This window comes from Microtus ochrogaster, chromosome 4 (genome assembly GCF_000317375.1).
Source record: "Microtus ochrogaster isolate Prairie Vole_2 chromosome 4, MicOch1.0, whole genome shotgun sequence".
Taxonomy (NCBI): Eukaryota; Metazoa; Chordata; class Mammalia; order Rodentia; family Cricetidae; genus Microtus; species Microtus ochrogaster.
Window position 1 is genome coordinate 46959487 of NC_022011.1, and position 19184 is coordinate 46978670.

The following is a 19184-nucleotide window of genomic DNA, read 5'->3' on the forward strand; positions in this document are numbered from 1 at the left end:
TGTAGACCAGGCTGGTCTCGAACTCACAGAGATCCACCTGCCTCTGCCTCCCGAGTGCTGGGATTAAAGGCGTGCGCCACCACCGCCCGACAACAATCCTACCTTTTCTGAATGTGTTTCTGCCCTTTCTTCATTCCCTTGCTGCCTGATTTGCTGCCCTGGTTAGGTTTCCAGGACCATGCTTGGTGTGGCCAGCTAGAGAGGTAGCTCACTGAGAGAAGTGCCTGCCGCACAAACTGAAGACTGTGGTTCAGATCCCTAGCACCTTTGGAAAAGTCTGGAGTTGTGGCAAACTGATGAACTTCCAGTGAGAGATATGTCTCCAAAAATAGAGTGATTGATGAAGATACTCAGCATCAGCCTCTGGCATCTGAGCAGATACTTAGCGCTCTCTCTCTGTCTCTGTCTCTCTCTCCAGTCCTAAAACTTGTTGTGTAGACCAGGATGGCCTTGCACCTACAGAGATCTGTCTGCTTCTGTTTAAGGAGTGCAGGGATTAAAGGCACGTGGCACTATTCCTGGCCCACAACAATTCATTTTACAAAATGTATTTGTTTATTTAGACAGAACCTCACTATGTAGCCCTGGCTGTCCTGGAACTGGTTATGTATGCCAGGATGGTCTCAAACTCACAAAGATCCTCCTGCCTCTGCCTCTTGGGTGAAAAGCATGTACCAATAAGCCTATCATACTTTTAAATATTTTCAGGTTGTTCAAGTGTATGGAACAATCAACAGATTTTGTGTTTTATATTGTACTTTTTAAAAAAGTTTGTTTTCACTTTATGTGCATTGGTGTTCTGCCTGAATATATGTCTGTGTGAGGGTGTCAGATCTTGGAGTTACAGACAGTTGTGAACTGCCATTGAAAGACCCGGATAAATCCAGACCCCTCTAGCAGAAAGAATAGAGCCAAAAATCTAGCAGGGAGAGAAGAGCCAAAAATCTAGGTTAGCCAGTTCAGTGACTCTGTTCCAGGAACTATCTGACCATAAAGTTAGGTTATTATCTTGAGAATAATCTTGAGAAACGGGGAGTTACCCCCTTGTGATTAACACTGGTATTTTCAGAATTTTCCAATGATCACTGGTATTTTCAGAATTTTTCAATGGTGCCCTCCCTACCCCCTTTGGGCTGTGGTTTCTTCCCCTAAATACCCCCTCTCCCAGCTACTTGGGGTCAAACTCCTCTACCCCGGCGTGGGAAATGAGTTTCAGCTCCAACGTACTGGTTCCTGACCTGTAAATAAACCTTGTGTGATTGCAGCAAAGACAGTCTCTCATGAGTTCCTGGGGGGTCGTGTTATCCCAAGACTTGAGTGAGTCTCCCCACTCCGGGGGTCTTTCGCCAAGTGGGTGTTGGGAACTGAACTCAGGTCAGCTTTTTTTTTTTTTTTTTTTAATCTCTGGTGAAGATGTCTAGTCCTGTGCTGAGAAGAAAGAAGTGAGCATCTTTGCCTTTTTCCTGATCTTGGAGTAAAAACTTTCAGTTTTTCACAAGTATGATGTCAACTTGAGTTTTAATTTGGCCTTCATGGTATTGAAAAGTTTTCTTCTGTCCTAACTTAATGGAGAAGTTTTTGTTTGTTCAGCTTGGTTTTTTGAAACAGTGTCTTAACATGTAACCATGGCTGGCCTGGAACTTTCTGGGTAGGCCAGGCAGGCCTCAAATTCAGCGTGTTTGTTTGTGGGAACAGGATCTCAGGTCGCCTAGATCAACCTCTGATTTAGCCAAGCACTGGGATCAGAGGCATTTACAGGGTGAGAACCTACAGTCTGAATTGGTTCATCACAAAAGAGGAGTATTGAGCCAGGCAGTGGTGTTGCACACCTTTAATTCCAGCACTTGGAAAGCAAAGGCAGGCGGATCTCAGTGAGTTCAAGACCAGCCTGGGATACAGAGTGAGGTCCAGGACAAACAGGGATACAGAGAGAAACCTTGTCTTGGAAAAACAAAAAATTCATTCCTACTTAAATCATGATGATCCTCAGGTAAGGAAGGAAGCTTTTTTGTTTGTTTTTGCTTTTGTTGTTTTTTGTTGTTGTTTTTTGAGACAGGGTTTCTCTGTGTAGCCCTATATGTTCTGGAACTCACTCTGTAGACCAGGCTGGCCTCAAACTCACAGAGATCCACCTGCCTCTGCCTCACGAGTGCTGGGATTAAAGGTGTGCACCATCACTGCCCAGCAAATCTAGATGCCTTTAATCCCAGCAGAAGCAGGCAGATCTCTGAGTTTGAGGCCAGCCTGGTCTACAGAATTCCAGAACAGCTAGGACTACACAGGAAAACCCTGTCTCAAAATACAAAAATCAAATAAAAAAAGAGAGCTAAGCAAGCCATGAGGAGCACCTTTCATGCCTCTGCATCAGCTCCTGCCTCCAGTCTCCTGCCCTGTTTGGGTTCATGTTCCGACTTCCTCCAGTAATGGACTATGATGTGGAAGTGTAAGCCCAAATAAACCCTTTCCTCCCCAACTTGCTTTTGGTTATGGTATTTCAGCACAGCAATCATAACCATAACTAAGACAGTCATGGATGTAGAATTGTTTCAATATGCTGTTATGTTAGGTTTGCCATAGGCAAGGGCGTTGTGTGACAAAATTTTTCTGGGGAGATACGACACACACATCTACCCACCCCAGATAGGGAACTCAAGCCAAACTAAAGTGCAGACACCATTACAGTCCAACCGAACTGTTGAGTTTTATTGGGGTTAAAGGAATATGGGTGAGGGGTTACTCACAGGAACAGAAATGACTCAGAGACAGCTGCATCACCAAGGCCCACCCCTGCATGGGGTGACAGCTGACAAAGCTGGGAACCTGGAGCACACTGTGTAGTCTGCAGGCCCTCAACAGGTGGGTTTCCAAGTGTTTCAGTTGCTCCAAAACTCTTCCAGGCAGCTGGTCTGGTCTGGTCTGGTCTGAGTCTTTTCTTTTCTGAGAACCTTTGCAGCTCAGAGAGGAACTCTCAGCTTTTTATTGTTTACTCTGGCAGGGAGGGTCTTAGTGAAGCTGGTTAGTTTCAGGGGCTTCCTGAAACTATTTTGAGTTGTTTACCGTCCTGCTTAAGGTATCTAGACAGGGTTTCTCTGTGCAGTCTGTGCTGTCCTGGAACTCAGTCTGTAGACCAGGCTGGCCTCGAACTCACAGAGATCAGCCTGTCTCTGCCTCCCAAGTTCTAGGATCAAAGGTGTGTTCCACTACTGCCAGGCATATGCATCCTTTTTATATTTTGATAAGAAAGCTTATAGCTTAGTGGTAGAATTCATATATGCCTCAGGACCTGGATTTGAGACTCCCTCCTTCCTCCCCACTCCCATCCCCCAGAGTTCCTCAAGAAAAAAGTATTGTACATCAGATATGGATAGCAGTGATAAAAATGTTTGAGTTCAGCCAGGTGGTGGTGGCGCGTGCTTTTAATCCCAGCACTCGGAAGGCAGGAGCAAGTGGATCTCTGAGTTCAAGGCCGGCCTGATATACAGAGTGAGCCAGGACAGCCAGGACTACACACAGGGAAACCCTGTCTCAAAAAACAGTTTTTTTTTTAAAAAAAAGTTTAATTTCACCAACTTATTGAGCCCAGAGAGAGAGAGAGAGAGGAAAAGAGCTAAAACATGTAGAATATTATTTTAAGATGTGTTACATTTGTTTATGCTGTGGAACATTTAATGATGCAAAGATGTGTTGCATTTTTGTTTGTTTGTTTGTTTTTTCAAGACAGGGTTTCTCTGTAGCTTTGGAACCTGTCCTGGAACTAGCTCTTGTAGATCAGGCTGGCCTCGAACTCACAGATATTCACCTGTCTCTGCCAGGGTAGGTCAAGAAAGTCTGGATGCCCTGGTGAGATTTATGTTTTGGATTGTGGGACTGCAGAGGGAATGAGGGGATTTGTGGAAGGAGGCCATGGCAGAAGTTAGGAGAAATGGTGAGGGGTGCCAGTGAGATGACGCAGCAGATAGGGGTGCTTGGCACCAAGCTAGACGACCAGGGTTCGATTCCTGGAACCCAAATGGTGGACTTAAAGAGAACCATCTCTAGTAAACAGTCCTCTGACCCCTACATATGCACACACACGTGCACAAATGTAAATAAATGGGAAAAAAACCATGATCTTAGAAAGAATGAAAAGGATAAGCAGGAGAGATAGTTCTGTTCCCAGCACGCTGGAGAACTTAAGGCCACCTGTAACTTCAGCTCCACAGGCACCTGCAGTCCCGTGCATACACCCCACTCACACATATACACATTATTAAAAATAATAAATATTTTTGAAAAATAAAATGATGGACAGAAGTTGGGCACTATTTAAGGAAGAGAAGCAACTGTTAAGAGATTATTGGTGACTAGAAGGAAATGCAGGGGCCAAGGAAGGCCTCAAGCTTGCTGTCTGACAGCTCCTGGGTGAGTGGCCCTTGTCATGAAGGAGAGGGAGGAGCAGGCTTGAAATGTAGTGGCTGCGTGGAGACAGCCCAAAAGGCGTCGGATTGGACACCGCGTGAGTCAGCGGTGACGAGGGAAGGTGGAGTCAGTCCCGTCCTGAACCCTGCTCCTGAGAGGCAGCCCTTCTCGGGAAGGGACCCTGAGGGCTAACTTGGGGGACGCAGGCCTCAGCACGGGCAGGAGCAGCCCACAGGGCCCGGAACCTTAGGCCGCCGCCGCCCACATTCGCGGCGGGACACGACCGGGGAACCCCTCCTCTGTTGCTAAGGGGCGGCCCGGAAATGACGCTTTGTTGACAGCACACCAACAGCCACAGGCTCTCGAAGCGGTCGAAGCTGGACCGGGGGGAGGGGCTGGGCCCGGAGCCAGCAGCCGGCGGCCCTCAGCGGCCCGAGGGCAAGGGAACGGCCTCCGTCCGCGACTCTGGCCGCTGCATTCCCCCCCTACCCCGCCCCACCGACCGGACCCGGACCGGATCCGACCTCCTGCGTCGCTCTGGCAGCGGATTCCCCAGGGCCGCGGCCTCTGCTTGTAAGCCTGCGAAGCATCCCGTCTCCCCGCTGAGGGCCGCCCCCTCCCAGGGTATGTCCGAGCTGCCGAGCCAACAGACGTACCTGCATCCTCCTCCTCCCCCGCCTCAGGATCTTAGCAGTGCCTCGGCGACCCCCTGCAGGACCACCTCGGCCAAGGCTGGGAGGGCTCTCGTCGCCTCCCGCCCAGGTCTGAGAAACCTGCCTTGAAAATTGAGCTCTCTCCACAAGGAGAACGACGCTCGTTTGTGCAAGATGGGGGAATCTGTGTAGGGTTTACAAGGCCGGCCTCTGCCCCTCCTACCTGTTGGATGAGCTTAGGTCTCCTTCCAAAACCCAAGCCGTGCTACTTAAAAGCTTAGGGATGGCTTGGCTTCTGGACCAGCTCCCAAAATGGGATGGCAAGATGCGAGAGGGTGCAATAGGGGAGAAAAAGGGCGAGTGGGCTCGCAAGCTGGAAGACCTCGGGCGCCCATAGGTGAGGTGAAAGCGAAGCTGACTGGTCTGGCCAGCCCAGCACTGGGTGGAACTTGAATGGCTGCTCTTTAACCAGAGTCAGAGATTTCCCGTGTTTGTTTGTGCCTTGTGAGAGAATATGGGGGGGGGGTCGCCTAATGCCTGGGGAAAGCCGACTCAATGATGTTTCTGACAGAATGCTTCTCTTTTAGGTTTCGGGTTAGAGTGACCATAGGAGCTAGCGTTGAAAAGGGTCACAGGAAGCTATGCTTGGACCCAGAGGGGGCTGTCAGATGCAAGGGTCAATGCACTTGGACTTACTCAGCAAATGAACGCGCAACATGTAAAATAGTAATAGCTGTCATGGAGAAAGAGAAAGCAGGGGGGGATCATGGAGAACAGAGACTGGGAATGGGCAGAGAAGGTATTTAATAGGGTTGCAGTCTGAGCAGAGATGAGGGAGGTAGGAAACCATTACAGCTATCTAGGGTACAGCATTCAGGAGCAGGTGCAAAGGTCCTAAGGAGAACCTACATGGGCTAGAGTGGAGGAGGCAGAGTGGGCGGCGAGGAAGTCAACTGGGAACAGAAAACATAGGGAGCGTGTTAGGGGCTGCCTGTGATGCAGGGTTGACTTGTAGTCGTTAAAATGTTGGAGAAAATGCAGACTGATCTGAGGTGACAAATGGCCGTTGTACTTTGGCCTTGTGTTCTGAGTGCGCTTTTGCCATCTGTGCTGACCATCAGTGACAGAAATCTTTCGAAGGACAGCTCTGCAGGCAAGTCATGTCACACTACTGTTTCCTGCTTGTTAGAATGTGAGCAAGTGGCCTTGTGCCTCAGTCTTATCATCTGTGGAATAGGACTGCTAAGGTAGCGTGTGTGTGGCAGTGTGGTGGGGTATATGACAGTAAGGTTCGTCTACCCCACAGCCCTGCTTTCTACCACCAACTGGTGTATCTCCCTCTCTGCCTGGCTCCCCAGCTCATAGAATTTGTAGGAATACTGGAGGAGGCTACATAGAATCTTATGACACCCCTCACTGGTAAAAGTAATGGTGTGTCCTTTGGGGTGTCTGAGAGCTTGGCCTTTTTTTTTTTTTAAACAAGGTCTCATTCTGTAGCTAGACTGACTCCTGTGTAGCCCCGGCTGACCTTGAACTCACAGCAGTCCTCCTCAGCCTCCCAAATGCTGGGACTGCAGATGTGGGCCACCAACTCCAGCTGGTGACCCTTACCTTTCTATTTGTTTGTTTATTTTGAGGCAGTTGCATGTAGACAAGACTGGCCTCAAACTCACTATGTAGACCAGGCTGGTCTTGAACTCACAGAGATCCACTTGCCACTGCCTCCAGAGTGCTGGGATTAAAAGTGTGCCATCACCACCCGGCCCAGTGAGGACTTTTAAAGTCAAGCTCTAAGATTCCCATCCGTCTCATAACGTAAGGTGCAAGTGCTGCTTGCCGACCTGCAGCCAGCCTGGGAAGGGCGCTGTGTGTTGGGCCTGCTGTGGCATCGAGCATGTGGTCAGGTTTTAGGCGAGCCTGACTCCATCATCAGGCCTAGGTCATAGGCTGAGCAGGGCTGAGGATTTGAAAATGCAAGGGCAAGGGACAGGGGGTGTGACTCAGTGATAGAATCCTTACCTGCCATCAAGTCCATCCTGTGCTCTACAAAATAAAATGTAAATGTGTAAAGTTCGAACACTCAGAAGACTAGAGCCTAGATGACAGAAGGCATCTACGACCAGAGCCCCAAAACAGCAAGCTGGTAAACTAGGGTCGAGCACAGTCCTGCCAGCTGCTCACTGTATATACTTTCATGAGTCCTTTGTTCCCCGTGGACCTCGATTTTCCTATCTTCCACTGAGAAAAGTGTTCTCTTGCCCTGCTGACTCTGGAGAGTGGGAGGATGAACTCTGAGACAAAGGTTGGAGACGTAGAGGTCCTTCGCTAAAACTCACACTTCTGTCAGAGTCCACGGGCAGCTAGGGCCCACTAGGCACAGGGTCGCTCTCCACCTCCAGGTATGTGCTTGTTTCTAACATTTACTTATTAAAGTACCCCAGCACACGTATAGAGGTCAGAGGACAACGTAGGAGAGCCAACTCTCTCTTTCCATCATGAAGAACCTGAGGTTCAAACTCAGGTTTTCAACCTTGGTAGCTAACACCACTTAACCACTGAGCCATCCTGATGGCCTCTGCTTTCACTGTTTTTTGTTTAGCCTAGCTGCTTCAGCTGTTCTTGACCCCAGAAATGGAGTTCGGAGACCCCTGTGGAGTAAGCTATTTGGGATTAACATCAAACCACTCACTGCAGCTGTGTTCTGGCTTCAGAAGTGAACAAAAAGCTGGGGATGTGACTCAAACAGTAAAAATGTTTACCTTGCAAGCATGAGGACCTGAGTTCTGTCCCCAGCACCCACATAAGAAACAATATGGTAGGAGCTGGAGAGATGGCTCAGCGGTTAGGAGCATTGCCTGCTCTTCCAAAGGTCCTGAGTTCAATTCCCAGCAACCACATGGTGGCTCACAACCATCTGTAATGAGGTCTGGTGCCCTCTTCTGGCCTACAGGCATACACACAGACAGAATATTGTATACATAATAAATAAGTATTTAAAAAAAACAATATGGTAACCGAACGATGGTGGGGCACGCCTTTAATCCCCACACTCAGGAGGCAGAGGCAGGTGGATCTCAGAGTTTGAGGCCAGCTCTGGTCTACAGAGCAAGTTCCAGGACAGCCAGGGCGGTTACACAGAAATCCTGTCTTGAAAAACCAAAGGAAAAGAAAAAAAAAAGCAGTATTGTAACATGCACTTGTAAACCCAGAGATGGAGAGACAGAGACAGAGGTCCAGCTAGCCTGCAGTTCACTTGTGATGAAGGTCCTGAGATGCATACAGGGTCCCTACTTGAAGCTCTAGCTCTGTTCCACAGTGCCCGTGGAATCACTGTCACACAACCAGATCATCTGTGGTCAGTGTGCAAGGATGCATGGAGTTGTAAGGAGGTAGCGATAGCACAGAAAGGAAGGTGAGGCTTGCATAAGACATCGTGGGCGGCACCACTGAGAACATAGCTGGGAAGCTTGAATCGCTCAGTCTTGACCCAATAAGTGGAGAGCTATCTATCTACAGAGCGGCCCTGCAGACAGCTTGGCACCCAGCCTCAGCTGCCCACCTGCAGGCTGTAGATAGGACCCCCACCTCCTGTGAGGATGAAGGGAGCTGGTGCATATCTAGCGCTGAGCAGTGTGGGCATTAGTAAATTTGATTGCACAGACAACCCAAGCAGTGTGGTCCTCAGCCTGCCCCAATGCCCCCGCACCCCAGCCTCCACCTCAGGATTTGTTCATTGTTTCTTTATCAAGAGAGATACCAGCAGCTCAGTGGGGATGTGCATTCCTCCCTCCTCCTGTGTTCCCAGCATAATCACTCGCGGACTTAGTCTCTGTAGCTCCTATCCCCAGTTCTCACCTGCACCTCTGCCCGCTGGAGTCTCCTGGCTCATGTCTGGACTGTCCTCACAGCTTCTCCAGCCGAGGAGCCACCCCTTCCTGGAAAGGGCATTTGTTTGGGGAGCTCATGGGTTGACATGTGACAGGGTGGGCACTGCTCCCCAGACTCTCTGTCCTCTAGGTGTCAGGATGTTGTGGGGTCCCTTGTTCCTTCTGGGGACATTGGTCACTCTTTCTCTAGCTGGTTGACTGGATGAATGGAAGGGTGTGGTGGTGAGTTTAGATTTTACCCCTTGCCCAGAGTCAATTGCCATCTCAGACTACTTTTGTCTTAGTTGTGGACCTCGGTGTCTAAATCCGCAAATGATTGGCAGTCTACCTCAGAGTACCATCGTGAGGTAATCCTGGCAACAGCAAACCTTTGTTCCGCCTAAATGCCAGGCACTAGTAGGCACCAAGGATGTGGGCGTGGGTGCAAGCCGCCAGTCGGTCCTCCAGAGCTGGCAGCTGGGGGGAGGGTCATAGACAAATTGTTATGCAAATGAATAGCTCTCTATTGGTGCAGGGTACTGTGCTGTGCTGTGATGTTTGGCTGGTTAAATAAGAAACTGTAGGAATAAATTCTGGAAGGAACTGGGTGTCCGTCTGGAAGCACCCAGCATGGAGCTGGTGTAGCAGGGGCGACTGCCTGAGCTGCTGTTGTTTTTCTCCCACCGCCCCTCCCCCTGCACCTCCTAAAGAGCCTGTGGGAAAAGAGACACAGGGTTCTCCTCTGGTAGTCTATCAGCATCAGAGTCCCCAGTTGCCAGAATTCCAGATGGCTGGAACCTGTCACGAGAGTGGAGATCCTTAAGGTTCCAAGGAGTGGAGAGGTAGGGTGTTCTGAGCCCTTCAGGCTTTGTGCCAGGTGAGGGCAGCTCCTTCCTCCCCAGTTCACCCAGGACACCCCTTCCCCCACACTGCAGGGTCAGCTCCTCAAAGAGGACAAATAGGGTGACCTGGGCAACAGATATTGCAGTGTCCTTTTCCATGTATGAGCCCAGGTAGAACAGGGTAGCTCCGGGGTTTGCTCAGCCCTGCAGAAAAGGTGGCTTTCTCTCAGCCAGCCACATGGGGATTCAGCAGTGTTCTGGGGACAGTGAACTCACGCTCAGCCTCATGAGACTCACACCCTGCAAGTCCTCTGTGGCTCCTGCCATGGCATTTGCTGAGCCTTCCCTTCCCTCAGGCCCTGCACTTGGTATTCTGTACCCACCTGGGCTCATTACCTGTAGCCATGGGTCTGGGCTCTTGGTGCCCACACGCCCTTCACCCCATCCCCTCAGCCACTTTACATTCTCCCTTCCTCCCACCTCCAGGGCTACATGTCGAACCTGCCCCGACACTGCAGCTCAAAGTGGGCACAGGCCCTTCCCTGTCCTTCAGAGTACTGTCCCAGCCATGTGACTGCTTCTGTGTTCTTCTTACGTGGCTGTCTCCAGCATGTTTTATACAGGCAGGACTCGGATATGTTCTGAGAGTTCTGTTTCACATCTGGCACGTCCTCAGGAGTCCAGGGCTAGGTGCATAGTTTCAGGGCAGCACTGCAGAAACAGCCTGCAGGCGGTGGGAGCACACTCTTTAGTCCCAGCACTCGGGCAGCAGAGGCAAGCGGATCTCTGAGTTTGAGGTCTGTCTGGTCTGCAAGTTCCAGGACAGCCAGGGCTACACAGAGAAACTCTGCACGTATGCCTACAGGCCAGAAGAGGGCACCAGAAGCCGGGCAGTGGTGGCACACGCCTTTAATCCCAGCACTCGGGAGGCAGAGGCAGGCGGATCTCTGTGAGTTCGAGACCAGCCTGGTCTACAAGAGCTAGTTCCAGGACAGGCTCCAAAGCTACAGAGAAACCCTGTCTCTCAAAAAAAAAAAAAAAAAAAAAAAAGAAGAGGGCACCAGACCTCATTACAGATGGCTGTGAGCCACCATGTGGTTGCTGGGAATTGAACTCAGCACCTTTGGAAGAGCAGGCAATGCTCTTAACCACTGAGTCACCTCTCCAGCCCCAATAAATAAATCTTTAAAGAGAGAGAGAGAGAGAGAGATAAAGAAAAGAATTGGGTAGTGGTGGCGCATACCTTTAATCCCAGCACTTGGGAGGCAGAGGCAGGGGGATCTCTGTGAGTTTGAGGTCAGCCTGGTCTACAAGAGCTAGTTCCAGAACAACTAGGACTGTTACACAGAGAAGCCCTGTCTTAAAAGACAAAAAACCAAAAAAAATCAGCCAGCCTGGCATCTGCCTTCTGTCTTCCATGGAATCAGGAGGGATAAACTGGAATCTGGATTGAACCCATGGGACCCTCAGCAGGAATATCCAACGGGGCAGCAATGCCTCCTGGACGCTGGGATGGTAGAGTGTGTTGAGTGGCCAGGAGCTGCCTTGTGAAGACAGGACATAAATGTGGCTGGGTAGTACAGGGGAGCACTCTTTTTTTTTTTTAAAGACTTATTTATTAATTATGTATACAGGGCTCTTCCTGCATGTATGCCTTCAGGCCAGAAGAGGGCACCAGACCTCATTACTGATGGTTGTGAGCCACCATGTGGTTGCTGGGAATTGAACTCAGGACCTCTAGAAGAGTAGTCAGTGCTCTTAACCTCTGAGCCATCAGGGGAGCACTCTTGAGGTAGACATCATTGGCTGAAATGGGACAGCTCTAGTAGACAGAGAAGGGCTACAGGTAACTAGGCCTACGGCTTCCTGCCATCCAGTGGATGAGGTAGGCTAGAGGGGTCCGACAGAACTGAGGAGACCAGAAATCTGGTCTCCAGCAGGGAGAAGGCCAGGCTCCTGAAGGTGAAGAAGGTTGTGCCGAGGTCCAGGCAGCCCCACCGTTTGTGCCATTGTCACTAGGACTGCTGAAACATGGGCCTTGTGGGGAGCCTGCTTGGCAGAAGGTAGCGGTGAGAATCATGATAGCTGAAATCAAAGTATGGTCGCAGAGGCAGCTCTGCAGTTAGGAGCCCTTGTTTGAGTCCCAGCACCCACATGGTAGCTCACAAACATCCATAACTCCAGTTCCAGGAGATCCTTCAAGGGCACCAGGTATGCTTGTGGCACATGCATATACATGCAGAAAACCACTTATACGTCTAAAATAAGTAAATCTAAGAAGAAAAAAGTTTAACTGATTTTTAAAAAAACGTGGACTCTATTTTTTTTTTTAGTTTATTTATTATTTATACAGTATTCTGTCTGCAGGCCAGAAGAGGGAACCTGATCAAATTACCGATGGTTGTGAGCCACCATGTGGTTGCTGGGAATTGAACTGAGGACCTTTGGAAGAGCAAACAGTGCTCTTAACCTCTGAGCCATCTCTCCAGCACGTGCATGCTATTCTTAGAGACCTGAATTCAATTCCTAGCACCTGTATCAAGCAGCTCACAGGGGCACTCTATCATTCTCTTCTGGGTTCACGTGTACCTGGACTCGTGCATATGCCCTCCCTCCACACACATATGTATAAGTTAATATTAGAGGTGGGCATAGTGGCACATGCCTTTAATTCCAGGAGAGACAGGAAGATCTCTGTGAGCTCAGGCTATCTTGGTTTACCTAGAGAGTTCCAGGCCAATCAGGTCTATGTAGTGAGATTCTGTCTATAAAATAAAACGAAGCCAGGCTGTGGTAGTGCACACCTTTAATCCCAGCACTCTGGAGGCAGGTGGACAGGCGGATCTCTATGAGTTTGAGGCCAGCCTGGTCTACAAGAGCTAGTTCCAGGACAGGCCCCAAAGTTACAGAGAAACCTTGTCTCCCCACCCCACCCCCCAAAAAAAGAAAGAAATCTTTGATTTCTTAAAAAAAAAACTTCAACAGCAAAAGAATAGCTGATTTCAAATTTTTTCCTCCTAAAGATGAAACCCAGTGTCTCATACATGCCAGGCAAGTGCTCTACCACTGAGCTACCCCACGTTTTTATTTTATTAACACAGGATTTTGCTAAGTGTCTCGGGCTGTTCCTGAACCTGTGATCCTCCTACCTCAGCCTCCCTAGTGCAGGCAGTGCTGCCTCTTGCTCCATGTCCTGAATAACTTGGAAGGTTTAGGAGTGGACACAGGCGGTGCTGAGCCCACACTCATTTGGAACCTTCCTCGTGGTTCTCAATTTTCCTAATGCTGTGGCCCTTTAATATAGCTACTCATGTTACAGTGACCCCCCCAACCAGAAAATTATTTTCGTTTCTACTTCATAACTATAATTTTGCTACTGTTAATGTAAATATCTGTGTTTACAGATGGTCTTAGGTGACCCCTGTGAAAGGATTGTTTGACCCCCAAAAGGGTCGTGACCTATAGGTTAAGATCCACTGCTCTCACAGATGATGTGACGGAGCCAAAGAGACTGGTTTGGACAGGGTAACCTTGAGTCTTTGAACCTGAGTTTCCTTGTCTGTCAGGCATAACCCAAGCCTTATTTGTTGTGTGCCCTGGAAAGCATTTCTCAGCACTGTCTCCCCCAGCCCTGGCAGGAGAATTGTCATCCTCATCTTTTCAGATGAGGACATTGTGGTCTGGAGAGGTGACATTGTTTCCCAGTAACTTACAGAATGAAGTCAAAGTAGAGATCTCTCTGTCTGGCCACAGCACCTGTGCTTTTTTTGGGGGGGAGATGTCAGGGATCGAGCCCAAAGTCTCATACATAGTAAGCATGGGCTCTACCACCGCACAGCGTCTCCAGAACACTGAGACTTTTCTGAAGTTCAGTATCCACAGGGAATTGATTCCTGGGTTGGGTACCAAAATCCACGAATGCTCAGGTTGTCTGTATGCCCAGTGTAGTAGTACTTGTACAGAGCCCACACAGCTACACAGTGAAGCAAACGCAGGTTCCCTACAGAAGCGCTCTAAACCAGGAACTATTTCTTGTTCACCTAAGTATAATATGAAGTTCAGTTTGCAGCTGTTGCAGCCAGTGTTGAGTCTCTATGAACTGACTCGTCACCAGGATGTGTCCAGATTTCTTGCAAGTGTGGGCCTCTTTCATTGGTGCCAATCGTGGGGGTTTTTTTTGTTTGTTTGTTTTTGTTTTTTGTGTTTATCAAGACAGGGCTTCTCAGTAGCTTTGGAGCCGGTCCTGGAACACACTTGGTAGACCAGGCTGGCCTCAACCAGGCTGCCTTCGAACTCACAAAGATCTACCCACCACTGCCTCCTGAGTGTGGGGTGCTGGGATTAAAGGTGTGTGCCACCACCGCCCAGCTGCCAATTATGTTTTTGTTTGCTGACCTGGAACTTGCTATATAGACCAGGCTGGCCTTGAACTCACAGAGATCCTCCTAACTCTGCCTTCTAAGTGCTGAAACTAAAGGCATGCACCACCATACCTGACTGGTGCCAACAATTTTTAATCTCTACTGAATTACAGCATACATGTAATGTTCATAGTGAAGACACCTGTGGGTCCACTCAGAGGAAGGACCAGATATGCATTGTAGTCTGTGTTCTCCTTCTCTTCCTCCTCCTTTCTCCCCCCTGAATCTCCATTAGTTGTCTAGACTTGAATGGAGCTTCGTCATCCTCTCCCTTAGTGTCCTCCCACCCTTTGCTTTCCTTTAGACCTGGAGTGGAATTAACTTCTGTGTATGTGTGACAGAAATTTCTTCAGTGCATATCAGTTTAACCTTTTTTTTCTTAGGATTGGCATTTTTGCTTTGTTTGGGATTTTTTTGGATTTTCGAGACAGGATTTTTCTGTGTAACAGCCCTGGCTGTCCTGGAACTTACTTTGTAGACCAGGCTGGCCTCGAAACTCACAGAGATCCACCTGTATCTGCCTCCAGAGTGCTCAGGTTAACGGTGTGCACCACCATGCCCTGCATTATGGTTGGCATTTTTAAGGCCTGTTTTGTTTTTTTGTTTTTTTTTTGGTTTTTCGAGACAGGGTTTCTCTGTGGCTTTGGAGCCTGTCCTGGAACTAGCTCTGTAGACCAGGCTGGTCTCGAACTCACAGAGATCCGCCTGCCTCTGCCTCCCAAGTGCTGGGATTAAAGGCGTGCGCCACCACCGCCCGGCCCCTTTTTAAGGCCTGTTAAGAAATCTTAGGAGAGTGGCTAAAGAACTGGCTCAGTGGTTAGGAGCACTTACTTGCTCTTGCAGAGGACCTGGGTTTGGTTCCCAGCACCCACATGGCAGCTCACAACCATCTGTAATTTCAGTTCTAGAAGATCTGATTTCTTTCTTGAGCTCTGTGGGCACTACATGCAACTGGAGCTAGAATTTTGGTTAGTTAAGAACTACCCATGTAGGTTCTGGGAACTGAATCCACGGCCTTTGCAAGAGAAGTAAATGTTCCTAACCGCTAAGCCATCTCTCCAACCCTTTGTAAAGTAACAATTTGAGTGTAGTTCACAGGCCTTGTGTTCCAACCCCTTAAAGTATCCATGTCTGTGGTTTGTAGTGTGACCACAGTGTGCATCCATCATTGTCATCCCTCAAAGGAAACCCCAGCTCCAGAAGCAATCGCTTCCATTCCCGACTGTCTGTGCAGGATCACCTTTTGCGGCTGCACCTTCCACAGACTGTGCTGTAATCTTCATAATTGGTTTCTTTGGTTAGCGTAGCCCCGTGTTATATAAGAACTTCTGTGACTGGATGACATGCAGCTTTTGTGTGAGTCACAGACTCGCTGCAGTTCAGGCTGGTCTGGATCCTTTGCTTCTGCCCCCCTCCCGGGTGCTGGGGTTACAGGTTTGTACTGGAACTCACTTTGTAGACCAGGCTGGCCTTGAACTCACAGAGATCAGCCTGCCTCTCCTGAGTGCTGGGGTTAAAGGCGTGCACCACCACCCCTGGCTTCATGCTACATGTTAAGGTGATGATTTGAGTGCGATGGTGGGGCTTCCCTTTCCCCACACAGAGAGTACACTCTTCTCTGCAGCTCATTTGGCTTCTTTTCTGCTTCTCTTCTTCCCAGGCTGTGGCTCTGCCGATGATCTTGTGAGTGTTGAGAATTTATAGTTGCCCTTGTGGATCCACCCTAAAGTGGCCACCTGCCTTCTCCCAGCATGGCGTCCGACACACCTGAGTCCCTGATGGCCCTCTGTACTGACTTCTGTCTCCGGAATCTTGATGGCACCCTGGGCTACCTGCTGGACAAGGAGACCCTGCGGCTGCATCCAGACATCTTCTTGCCCAGCGAAATCTGTGACCAGCTGGTCAATGAGTGAGCAAGGGACCCAGGACGGGGCAGGGTTGGGGTCAAGTGTAGGGGATGAAGTGTGAGCTGACGATCCAGACTATGTTCAGACCCCACAAGGGGAAACGCCTGTGAGTGTGACAGTGAGGGACAAGAGTGATGCATGTATGTTACCATAGAGTTACGGTTGTAGGCGCTGGTGTGTGCGCACAGGTGGAACACTGGAAAGAATAGGAATTACAGGATTATGCAGCACAGAACATGTGTGTGAAGCAGCATGTGTGTTTAGGATGAGTTAGTATAAAATCCCACATCTAAGTCGGGACATTGTGTGCTGCCCTGTGTATGTGCTCACACCTGTGCCTGCACTTCTGAACTAAGGACACATGGACATGTGTGTTTACATGTGTGCTAAGACCAGAACAACAGACCTGCTCAGAGACTCAATCACCCATATGATCTTTATGCAGCCTTCTGGTGCCCCCCTCCACCACTGCTCTGGGTGCCTACAGCACATGTGTCTACACTCCCAGAACACTGAGGTATATTCCAGTTATCCCAAAGGGAAACCGTTAGATCAGGGAGTTTCATAGCCACATGGGAACCAAGGACTGAGCTCGGAATGGTGCTCTCAGCATTTGACATGGGCCAGGCAGGATGCTAAACACTGTCAGCTCAGCACCAGACCTAAGTGCATTTCCCAGGTGAGGACACTGACATCTAGGAGAGTCAGTTACATGTGAGCTTCCCAGCTGTGAGCAGTTGAGCCAAACACGGTTTCTCTGTGTAGCCTCTTCTGACCTGGAACTCACTCTGTGGACTGAACTGGCCTCAAACTTGGAGAGCCGCCGTGTCTGGCTCTTTTCGTTTTAAAGGGGCCACCATGTAGGTGCTGGGAACTTAATACCTGTCCTCTACAAGAACAAGTACTTTTATTCTTCTCTCATACATTAGATCCTGATCTCAATTTCCCTTCCCTCCAGTCCTCTCAGTCCCTAAGAACAAGTGCTCTTAACAGCTGAGCCATCTCTCCAAATGCCTAGTCCAGGATTCATGCACAAACTGGTATCCTAGCTAGGTAGGGTTACACTGAAGGCTCAAAACCATTTTACCTAATTTGCCTGCTCTGGAAGGGGCTGATAGAAAAGACACGTCTGAGCTGGGCGGTGGTGGCTCACGCCTTTAATCCCAGCAATCGGGAGGCAGAGGCAGGCGGCTCTCTGTGAGTTCAAGGCCAGCCTGGCCTACAAGAACTAGTGCCAGGACAGGCTCCACAGGTACAGAGAAACCCTAGCTCCAAAAACAAAAACAAAAAAAGAAAGAAAAAAAGAAAAAAGCAAAGACGTGACTGGACCATGGTGGTGCTGTGGCTGAGGCAGCACGGATCTGCAGATGGGCTGTGCCTGTGAAGAGAGGTGTCCGTGCTGTGTTTAGGCTGGCTGATGGGTGATATCAGCCCTCAGGCACCTGATGTGGGCACAGAAGGCTGCTCAGGCTCCTAGGCACTCCCTGAGCTAGGCTTGCTTCTCTCCCAGGTATGTGGAGCTGGTCAGTGCTGCCTGCACCTTTGAGCCCCACGAGACTTTCTTCAGCCTCTTCTCAGACCCCCGTAGCACCCGCCTCAGTCGGATCCACCTCCGTGAGGACCTGGTGCAGGACCAGGACCTAGAGGCCATTCGCAAGCAGGTGAGGCCGCGCTCCCTACTGTGCAGCCCCTGCCCATTCGTTCTCAGAAGCTAGGCCTGGGGTGGCACAGGGCGGGCAGAGGAGCTGAGGCTGCTGTGCTACTCCAGGACCTGGTGGAACTGTACCTGACCAACTGCGAGAAGCTGTCTGCCAAGAGCCTGCAGACGCTGCGGAGCTTCAGCCACAGTCTGGTGTCGCTGAGCCTCTTCGGCTGCTCCAACATCTTCTATGAGGAGGACAACCCAGGGGGCTGCGAGGACGAGTGTCTCGTCAACCCCACCTGCCAGGTGCTGGTCAAGGACTTCACCTTTGAAGGCTTCAGCCGCCTGCGTTTCCTCAACCTGGGCCGCATGATTGATGGTGTCCCCGTGGAGTCACTGCTGCGGCCACTCAACTCACTGGCTGCCTTGGACCTCTCAGGCATCCAGACAAGTGATGCCACCTTCCTAACACAGTGGAAGGACAGTCTGATGTCCCTTGTGCTCTACAACATGGACCTTTCGGATGAGCACATCCGTGTGATCGTCCAGCTGCACAAGCTGCGGTGAGCTGCTCACTCTGCCCTCGGCAGGAGGGGAGGGCAGAGGGTGGGAGAGAGGTGTGGGAGAGAGAGGAAACCCTTGCATGGAACAGAGAGAGAGAGACTCCACTCCCTAGACCACATTTCTTGCTGGATTAGAGCAATTTAAGGCACCTAAGTCCCAGCAGAGCTTTTCGACAGAATTCCCCGGAGAAGTTGTGGCAGGCATGGGTCCTCCCCTGCTGTGACCTGAAGGAGTCAGATCCTGACCTCTGGCCCCTGTCTGACCTCCAGCCACCTGGACATCTCCCGAGACCGCCTCTCCAGCTACTACAAGTTCAAGCTGACGCGGAAGGTTCTCAGCCTCTTGGTGCAGAAGCTGGGGAACCTGATGTCCCTGGACATCTCTGGCCACATGATCCTAGAGAACTGCAGCATCTCTAAAATGGAGGAGGAGGCAGGGCAGACCAGGTGAGTGCCTGGCTATGACTGCTGGCAGGCTGTCATTCACTAAGCCCCAGCTAAGAACCCTGTGCCAAGGACCATGCTGATGCTGGAGATAAGAAGCAGGTTTGTGAGGCCGGCCTGCTAATGTATACCTTTAGTCCCAGCACACAGAGACAGGGCAGGCTCATCTCCGAGTTTAAGGCCAGCCTGGGCTACATAGCTTCAGAAAGGGGTTGGGATGACTAGAGAGATGGCTGAGCAGTTTAAAGTATTTGTTGCTTTTCTAGAGGACCTGGGTGTGAGTCCCCCACATCCGCATGATGGCTCACAGACTATTTGGTTTTTTGTTTGTTTGTTTGTTTGTTTGTGTTTGTTTTTGTTTTTTCGAGACAGGGTTTCTCTGTGGTTTTTGGAGCCTGTCCTGGAACTAGCTCTGTAGACCAGGCTGGTCTCAAACTCACAGAGATCC

General features: G+C 50.0%; 1 protein-coding gene across 5 annotated transcripts in view; it reads left to right on the plus strand.

Moving 5' to 3' along the window:
• The window catches only part of Zer1 (zyg-11 related cell cycle regulator), a 39852-nt gene that overhangs the window by 8721 nt on the left and 11947 nt on the right, over window positions 1-19184 (plus strand). For 2 of the 5 annotated variants that reach the window (XM_005346148.3, XM_005346149.3), the window contains exons 1-5: window positions 4557-5022; window positions 15841-16089; window positions 17598-17748; window positions 17856-18292; window positions 18563-18739. In XM_005346148.3, coding sequence (XP_005346205.1) covers window positions 15932-16089; window positions 17598-17748; window positions 17856-18292; window positions 18563-18739 — 923 coding nt within the window. In that variant the 5' untranslated portion in view covers window positions 4557-5022; window positions 15841-15931. Of the gene's footprint in view, window positions 1-4556; window positions 5023-15840; window positions 16090-17597; window positions 17749-17855; window positions 18293-18562; window positions 18740-19184 lie in introns of those variants that run through there. The other 3 variants (XM_013345923.2, XM_026778724.1, XM_013345924.2) reach the window with 2 other exon arrangements.